Source organism: Pinus tabuliformis, chromosome 3_2, assembly GCF_031772625.1.
Source record: "Pinus tabuliformis cultivar Carrire ecotype Pingquan chromosome 3_2, CPIR1, whole genome shotgun sequence".
In the NCBI taxonomy this organism is placed as follows: Eukaryota; Viridiplantae; Streptophyta; class Pinopsida; order Pinales; family Pinaceae; genus Pinus; species Pinus tabuliformis.
Genome location: NC_142302.1, coordinates 436,450,580 through 436,460,556, shown reverse-complemented (window position 1 = coordinate 436,460,556; position 9,977 = coordinate 436,450,580). Strand labels below are relative to the sequence as shown.

Genomic DNA, 9,977 nt, shown 5'->3' with positions numbered 1-9,977 from the left:
AATAAATCAAATTTAAAAGCTTGTGAATTTATCAATGCATCCCATTCTTAACACTTACCCCAGGAAATTAAAAAACATTGGCACACTCTCATACCTCAAAATATGTGTATCCAATGAAAATTCATTGCAATATTCTTGTAATCCAAAAGGACAATCTTGAAGCAAGCATCCAAAAACATTAAATTCAGCTGAAATCTTTTCAATCACACAATAAGGGACAAGATACTTGGATGGACCAAAATTCATCAGAAATGCCACGTAGGCTTACCATGGACAAAGGAAAATCTTACCTTACCCTGCCCTGGCCAATGGGGAACCAGTAAGTGCCCCCCTTTCAAAAAAATAGGCAATCAAATATATCACATATGTGTGGTTGCTCATAGCCCAGGCTGCCCCCATTTCCTTCAAAATAATCAAATCCCATTGCCTGAGAAGATCAATGGCTTCTCCTCAGCCTCTTCAAAGTCAAACTCGTATCCTCAACCTTATCCGAAACAAACAAGCTCCATTCTGCATCGTTGGTTTTGTGGAATTCTGAAATTATTACTACAATGGCAGCAGCAGCTGCTCTGAGAGGAGGAACAGTAGCAGGATTTCACAAACACCAACAACAATATCACTCCCATTCCCAAATTGCGACGGGTGGACAACAGTCCAACACATGTTTCCTTACTCTGAGTCGCCACCATGCAGTTCTCCCCTGGAGCACCAATGTCACCATGAGAAGCAGCTACCCCTCATGGCCTCTGATGGCATTGGGAACAACCAAGGCAGAAGACTCAGAGACCCAAATGGCGGAACCGTTCGTTTCATACGAGCTCCTTCGACAGAAACTGGCCTCGGGCCAGTGGGAATCCGCAGACGCAGAAACCAGGCGCCTGCTAATAGTTCTAGCAGGGGAATCAGCCATTAAAAGGAAGTACATTTTCTTCTCAGAAGTCCAGTTCATTCCGGCCTCTGATCTCAAGGCCATCGACGAGCTCTGGAGGAGCCACAGCAATGGCCGCTTCGGGTACAGCGTCCAGCGCAGGATATGGAACAAGGTGAATCGGGATTTCACAGAATTTTTCAAGAAGGTGGATTGGATGAGGCGCTTGCAGGATTCTGAAATAGAACAGTATACATACAGGTCGTTTCCCCGTGAGTTCATTTGGGAATTGGGAGACTCTACGCCTGAGGGGCACCTGCCTCTGACCAATGCTCTCAGAGGCACCCAGCTTCTTGCCAGCATTCTGCAACATCCGGCCTTTGATTTTGTTGAGGAGGAGGATACATTGAAGGTTGGGGGAATCATTGATAACATACGGGATACCAAGCAGAGCCGAGGTTCTGTAGTCTACATGCCAGACTATAAGATCTGAGCCTTAGAATGTAAGTATTTACCTCCTCTCAATTACTTGTTGGTCTGTGCCACCGTTATCTAATATAATGTTTATCATCATAACTCCCAAGGTTGCATTATCTATTATGTTATGTTCACATATTAAATCAGTTATGGATCCCTGGCTCTCTGTTTAATATAATGATCAGACATTTTTATTGTTCAGTGGTTTTATATTTTACTTAGTTGTTTTATGTTGCAAACATTTGCTTCAGAGCATTGCTTTGAAAAGTGATCAATGCTGGAATTGGACATTCTCTTTATTTTGTTACAAATTCTGTTGGTGATTGATTTAAATTGTGTTGTTGATAAAAATTGTGAGATTTATTTTGTTGCTCTGCTTTGAAAAGTGATCAATGTTGGAATTGGACATTCTCTTTATTTTGTTACAAATTCTGTTGGTGATTGATTTAAATTGTGTTGTTGATAAAAATTGTGAGATTTATTTTGTGGGGATCAATGTTGGAATTGGACATTCTCTTTATTTTGTTACAAATTCTGTTGGTGATTGATTTAAATTGTGTTGTTGATAAAAATTGTGAGATTTATTTTGTGGGGATTTTGAATAGATGGTGACTGAATGTATTTACTAAAATTAAAGTTACAGATATGGGAATTGGATTGGATTTTTTTATTTCTGAGATTTATTTGGGTACACTGTTAAAACATTTTTTAATATTTAAGGTATTGGAAATCGCCAGGTTCTTTATTTGGTTTCAAATTGGGCATGCAATAGGTTCATTTTTTTTTAATTATAAATTATAAAGAATATTTCACTTATGAATTTAGAGTTTAAAATTTTTTATTTTTCTACGAATTTAAATTATTAAAACTTGTATAGATTTTCAAAATTTTAAAACTTGTATAATGAATATTTCACTTATGAATTTAGAGTTTAAAATTTTTTATTTTTCTACGAATTTAAATTATTAAAACTTGGTGTAAAATACAAAGTGTTATTTTTCATCGTTTAAATTGTATTTTTGAACTCTAAATATTTAGAGTATATATAGGACGAAATAGACATTGAGGACGAAATAGACATCGAGACATTTTAAGAGGCAAATTAAAATGGTTTTTTATTATTAACATATTTTTAAGAGGGAGGTCAATATTAATTTGTATTAAAATATTTTATCAATAACCAAATTATAAGATTTAAACATCTTACTCACACATTTTTTTAATGTTTAACTTTTATTTTTATTTTAAAAGAAGCAGAAAAATAGACAAACCTACCAACCTACTAAATTATAAAATAAACTCTCAACTTAATAATTTGATCATACCATCTACATTACTAAAATATATTAATTATTTTGAAACTGATTTTATTTTTTATTTTTTACACACTTAAATTACTTTTTTAATACAATACAGATCAAAACTTTTAAAATTATACCATCTAAATAAGTAAAAATCCAGAAAAAAATAAAATGAATTTCTCACTTTCGAGGTATGGATGCGTTGGAGCGGCAGAGTGAGCAATGGTACACATTCAAAACTAGTTCTACGGCATTAGTGAAAAGAAATACGAATTCCAAAATCAAAGATTTAATAATTTTTTTGGAACATTAATGATTGCACGTTTACGGAAACCAAATCAAATAAAGATTTGATGAGTCTGGGCCTGTGTTCCTCCATCATATTTGGTTGTTTTTGTCTGGGCATTAATGGAAAGAACGACCAATTTCAAAATTAAAGATTCTGACATTACAATATTTGAAATGAATATGGCTGTAAATTTAAATATTAAGGAAAACGGATTTTCCTATTTTATTTTATTTAATGATTTGTTTTGGATTTGACCTTTATTTTTTAGAAATGGAAGGTAAAATGACCCGTCCCTGAATCAGATAAATGCAGGAAATAAGTTTTACTACATGTATTTTACTATGGCTAAATAAGGTCTAAAAACAATGAACTTTCGGAATTTAATTTTTTTAACTTTTTTTTTTGTTTTTTTCCATCGAAATTTAGTGAAATTGTTAGGGACTAAAATGAATTTTGAAAATAGATTAAAGCTCTGAAAAGCCAAAAACATTTGCAATTCCCATAATTTTCAGTCAAATTTAAGATAAAACTCATCAGAAAATATACTGGAAAAAGACAAAAATCAATCTGTAAAATTTACCAAAATATCGAACCTTGAATGGCTGACACTTTGAGACGAGCGTAAGTTTGTAGCCCATACATGGATGCGTTTGGCCGGAATTCCACAGGGCTATTTGCAAGTTAAAAGCCAGTTGAGTGAGCAAACCAAGAGACCTTGAATGGTCATCCACTTGGAATCCTCAGGGCTGGCACAATATGAAAATGAAAGTTATTTTCTCGCGGCCCAAAATCTCATGCCTGGGACCTGTGTTTGTGCAAATATGTGGATGTTACTTGAATGGTTATGCAAGGGTGATTTCCAAGGCTAAGCCATGAATTTCTGGACTGGCAAAGAATGAAAATGAATTTGGGTTCGCTTCCTATTATATACCGGACTTCTGCATCTCGGGAATGTGACTTTGGGTTCGCTTCCTATTATATACCGGACTTCTGCATCTCGGGAATGTGACTTTTTTTCAATATCTGGTTTACATGCTTTGCATTCTAGTTTTTTTTTTAATATTTGTTCATGCTTGTAGTTGTCTAAGCCTTTGAATATTTTGTGTACAACTTTGAATCTTTGTTCTGATCTTCTTGGGGATCCCATGACTGTTAATTCCGATCTATATGCTCTTATATCTGGGCAGGATGTTCTGTCCCGTGACATGTCTTATGATCTTTATATTATCTTAATATAAATCTATGAAGATTTTTCTTTCTGAAAAGAATGAAAATGAAAAAAAAAAGAACAGAGTGTTTTTCTCAATATTCAAAATCAGCTAAATAGAGTTATATAGGAAATATCAATAAGAAATGATTATTGCTGTGAGACTGAACCATAACAAGAAAATCAGTTAAATAGAATTACATAAAAAACATCAATAAGAAAGCCAAAACTCAACCTAATTCGACTGAACTCTAACTGACTGTGACATTTGGATGGACAATTAGGACTGAACTCTAACTGACTATGACACTTGGATGCACAATTATCACACTTATTTATTAGTTGGAATTAGATTCTTCAACGCTTCCCTTAATTACAACTACATAAAAATCTATGTCTCACCTAGATTTACAATTTGGAAAAAATTAATATAAATTTAACTATTAAAACACTGCATGAATATCATTTGAATTGTCAATTTGTATGTAAATCAGAGTTTAACACTCAATGATTTGCCAATTTGTATGTAAATCAAAGTTTTTTTTGTCTCGGTTTTTGTACAGTCACGTGCCTTTGTGAATCCCAGTTTTACTTCCTTTATATAGTGCCTGGATTTTGAATAATTTGATAGATAAAATTTATGAATGTAAATAATAATTTCATATTATTTAAGTTTTAATTGATTACGGATTTTTAAATGTTTTGCATAATAATTTGAAAACAAAATTTATGAAAATAAATAATCAGTCGAAATTAGTTAAATGTAATTTGATTACAGATTTCGAAATATTCTGTAAGACAGCGCCAACTTAGTATGATTGTGTACAGGTGTAACTATGTATATTTATACTTCTGTATATTTTATTCATCTTTTAACGCATGCGTAAACTATTATAAATATAACTCTGCAATAGCTCTATCAATTTGCATGTTCGCTACTGTCGATCCGATACTGGAATCTTACCCTGTGGCAGTTTCATTTCTTTAACAGACCGAGTCAAAGTTTCAATTATAAATGAAGAATTCAACCGGAATGTTTCGTTATTAAACTGGATTTTTTTCTTTTAACATGTTACGGGAAGAGTTGCATAATTATATTTTAAAAATTTTGTTTTTATTGAAGTGAAAGGCTTATAGGTTAATATGATGTGTAATTTTGTGAGTCCGTCAATAAAGTTGAAATTTTGTTCAGCTTGACCAAACTAAAAAATCTATAAAATTTATAAATAAATAATTAAATAATCATACAAAACATTTAAATAATGTCAGTTTATAAAAATATTTGCACATGAAGAAATTCACGTGGTCTAACAAGGCGGGGGAGTTGCCCAGAACGTTATGGAAATTCCGGTCATATTTAGAGAAAATCCGGCGAGGATTTTTGCAAATCCAAATTATAGTTGTTAAACTTCAAAATTTTAGGTGTTCTAAACGTTTTTGATGGTGCTGAATCCATTTCCACCATCAAAAACACGATTCAAAAACTGCCTCTACAAAAAAAAATTAAAATTTTTTAGCTTGGATTCCGGCCACTTTTGGATTCCTCCACCTCATTAGACGACTCCGAAGAAATTTGATCCCTCTCAGTTCATGTTAAATCCCTATTTAAGATGGATCTATGCTAGTATTTATTCAAAACAGGGAAGCTTCTCAAATGTGCTCTTTGAATGTAAAAACTAGTTTCCTTTATAAAAAAAACTATATGACATTTAACTTTTTCACATGCAAAAAATAATTTTATAATATTTTAAAATAATGTATTTGAAACTAACATTTTTAATTTGTGATAATTTCCTTATTTAAAAATACATTATAATATTATTATTTTCTTTAATTTAAACTAACAAGTGATATGATGTTAAGTCTTATCTTATGATTATGAATGAGAGTGAATAAATTTGCAAAAGTTTACAAATTTTACATTCTAGTAATTTTTGTTGTAAAATTTATTGATAAATATTTTGATGAAAACTCAAAATGTTAGTAAACTTTAAAATTATTGGAAAACATTATAGTTGTTTGTTTCTCTTGCTTATGGTTGGTAAGAGAATAATTCTAGTTTTCAAGGTCCATATCCTTTGATGATGCACTATGTCTTCTTTCTTTAGCTTTGTGTACTATGAATTTGTAGACATTCTATGATTAAAGGCTATTGATTGTGAACCTTTACTCAAGAACAATTTTCCTTAGAATGTTGCACTCATCGTCTAATTCATCTTTCTAGTTCCAATAAACAAGAGGAGTATAGCTTGAGAAGTGCATTGATGTCCATTCTCGCCTTGAATATCACTAAAAAAATAGAGGTTTAGTTGCATTCTATGGAGTCCTCATGGTCTCTTAAAGTCCTTCTATATTCATGTGTCTTCCTATAATGTGTTTGTAATCCATATAAACAAGAAGCTTGAGAAAGTAAAAAGACTTATGTGATATGTCCTTATGCTCACTCTAGTGCACAAGGGAAGATCATTAAGAAACCCCTAGTTCATGAAGTCAAATGGGGATCCCCTTTTCCATTGATAGCAAAGAAAAGGGTTTAACCAAATCTTTCTTAGACCAAGAAGTAAGGAAGCTAAAAGACTGGGGCTAGGAATAAACCAAAGAAATTTTTCCCAAAAGAGGAATCCCAAAACATAATAAAACCAAAGTAATTGATAATTATGTGCCATAAAGGCTTAGAAAGAACCAAAATCCCAAAGGTATAATAGAACAAAAAGAACCAAACACCCAATACTGACCACACATAGAATGTGTCTAACCACCGAGAGTCGATACCAAGAAATGGAATCACCTATCTTGTGCCTTAAAACAAACTTTGATAGGTTAAAGTTCTGGAGAAATAATTAAAGACTTAGTGAGCATCTTCCAAGGTTGGTCAAACCATATTTAACCCTTTATCCTCATTAAATGCTTCCTCTTGACAATTCATAATTCCACCTTTGCAAGCCAAGCCTTCTATAGAGAGTTCAAAATGACTGAGCATGCTTAACTTCACGCCTGCAAATGGAGGAAATGTTCATCCTTTCAAATGTGAGCTCTTTACATGAGATCCACTAATTGCTTTTGATCGATGTCTGTAATAAGTCTCCTTAGGGATTGGGTGGCAGCTCACTCTCGTCACCTTCATAACTTTGGACTATTAAGGGATTGGGTGGCACCTCACTCTTGTCACCTTCATAACTTTGGATTATTAAGGGATTGGCTGGCAGCTCACTCTCGTCACCTTCGTAACTTTAGATTATTAAGGGATTGGGTGGAAGCATCACCCCTCTTTTTTACAAATGACACTAAACTTATAGGTAATAAATTTTTTAGCCAAAGTGTTAGCTTTTTTATCATGTTTTTGAAAAAAATGGTAAAATGAGATCTTGTGTAGGTCATCTATCACCCTTTGAACCTGGGATATGATCAAAGTAAGTTTACTATTATAAGATATTATCTTTGAGACCATTAAGTTGATAATTATACCTGAATACCCTATGACTATCATGGGATTTTGTTACAGGCCATTTTTTCACATCAACCCAAAAAGCCTGTGAACCGAATCAATCAATATCCTTGAACATTTTATCATAATGCCTTTACAAAGCCCTTGTTGGCATTATGATGCATGTCTTGTCCTTTATGGCAACTCACTTGTAACAGAACAAGTATATGGTAACTAGATGAATCCACAGGTCAGTTCAGAGGTGACAGAATGATGGAACAGAATACCAGAATGATGGGTCAAAGGTTTACATATCAAAATCAAAAGTTTGATACGGGATATTGTTGGCATTATGAATTAGGTGTTGTCCTTGATGGAAACCTACTTGATGAGTTGTCCTTGATGACAACCTATTTGATGAAATGGAATCCTACTTGATAATTTGTCTCTTGATGAAAATCTACTTGTTAAAGGTATAAACAGGATGTGTTTACAGATGTGACAGAATGCATGGAAGTTCAAAGGAATCAGTTATAAACAGGATGTGTTTACAGATGTAATAGAATACATGATAGTTGTGTTTACAGATGTGACAGAATGCATGGAAGTTCAAAGGAATCAGTTATAAACAGGATGTGTTTATAGATGTAATAGAATACATGGCAGTTGTGTTTACAGATGTGACAAAATGCATGACAGTTCAGAATATTCATTTCAAAGGAATGATAAAGTTGGAATTTCAAGAACTATACACGGGTTCTATTAACCCAAGTCGTGTATGCATGTGAGTTTAGTGAAGCAAAGTAGTGTATGGATTTTGCACCATGGTATTCTAAATACTAGGGGTTCTTACCATGGTATTGGCCCATAGTAATGAGCGCGACAAAGAATATTGATCCTGTCAAAGAATACCATCGGCATAACTATGATTTTAACCCAAGGTATTGAAAAAGGCTAAAACTATATAAGGTGCTGAAGAGCTAAGTGTGTGGGTGTGCGAGTGATGGAAATCTTATGAAGAGTTAGATCAAAATAAAATATGCAGGTTATGGGTTTTTGATGACTTGCTTGATCTAAACTAAGTATGCACCTGAGATTTTGATGATGGATGAGATCCAATAGATCTAAAATAATTATGCACGAATGAATACAATGATGGATCAGGATCATGAGACCTGAAATGAATTTTCATTGTATGATCTACTCATGGATTGACTAAATCTATGTACTAACGCATGTTTTTATCTCTGAATATTATGATGTGGGCCTTTCTGAAGTTCTGAAGAGCTCCATAATTTTAGGTAAAAATTTGAAGATATATATGTTGGTTGGTCTCAGAAAAAGTGCGTATACACGCGGTTTGGCCTCTACAAAGTAGCGTATACAAAGTAAGGGTTTATGTTCATAATGACTTATCAGTGTTGCTACTTCTTTGGTGTCTGGCAATGATGTCCTCATGATTGATTTGGGTTAAGTGATAATGTCTGAAGTAGATCTGATTGAATAATGAAGTTGAATTTGGGTATTAATTGATTGATGAATGTTAAGATTACTTGTTGATTGTGATTGAATATCGTAGACAGTTATGTGTTTGTTTTAGAGTGTTGCAGCAGATCTGAGTGTGATTTAGGGTTATTTTCAGAAATTGAAGTGGTCAATTTTTTAGTTTCTATATTTTAAGATCTGTACGCAGGTTTATCTACTGAAAAGCGTGTATGCACACAGGTTTCCTTAAGGGAAGTAGCGTATGCATTTTGGCATTTGAATAATCAGGACTGCAGGTGATTCTAAGTGTTGATGCAGTATTCTAGGTTCAGTTTTGTGTACTGGTTATAGTGATCTGACTATTTCAGTTGATTGGTTGAATTTTGATTAAGTGTCGGTTGATTGGGTTTTGAATAAATGGTTGATTCAGTTGCATCAGAAACTAATGATTGGGTTTCAATGATTTCTTGATTCAGGTGTGTCATAAGTTTCAGTGATTGATTGATTTAGTTGCATTAGAAGTTACAGTGATTGATTAATTCAGTTGTGTCATAAGTTTCAGTGATTGGTTGATTCAGAAATTAATGGTTGGGTTTCAGTTATGTCAGAGATTGATGATTGGGTTTCAATGATTGATTAATTCAGTTGTGTCATAAGTTCCAGTGATTGGTTGATTTAGAAATTGATGATTGGGTTTCAGTTATGTCAGAGATTGATGATTGGGTTTCAATGATTGATTGATTCAGATGTGTCAGAGATGGATGACTGTGTTACAGTGATGAGTTACAGTTTGATTTTTGATATTGAGCTTAAGTGTTGATAATGGGTCCATTCTGAAAATTTGATGAAACGTGGTCCATGGAGGATGTTGAGGGTTGGAGCCTTCAGTGAGGAAGTCGAAGCTTCCTTCCAGTAGTAGTTAGTGA

At 33.3% G+C, this 9,977-nt stretch overlaps 1 protein-coding gene across 1 annotated transcript; it reads left to right on the top strand.

The window, feature by feature from the left end:
- The first annotated feature begins 370 nt into the window (after positions 1-370).
- Positions 371-1,546, top strand: LOC149181183 (tetrapyrrole-binding protein, chloroplastic-like). Its single transcript, XM_089418282.1, has one exon. The coding sequence runs from the start codon at positions 552-554 to the stop codon at positions 1,359-1,361; it is 810 nt and encodes a 269-aa protein (XP_089274408.1). The 5' UTR covers positions 371-551; the 3' UTR covers positions 1,362-1,546.
- The last annotated feature ends 8,431 nt before the right edge of the window (positions 1,547-9,977 follow it).

Coding starts and splice junctions, on each gene's coding strand:
- LOC149181183 (XM_089418282.1), top strand. CDS start 552: ATGGCAGCAGCAGCTGCTCTGAGAGGAGGAACAGTAGCAGGATTTCAC.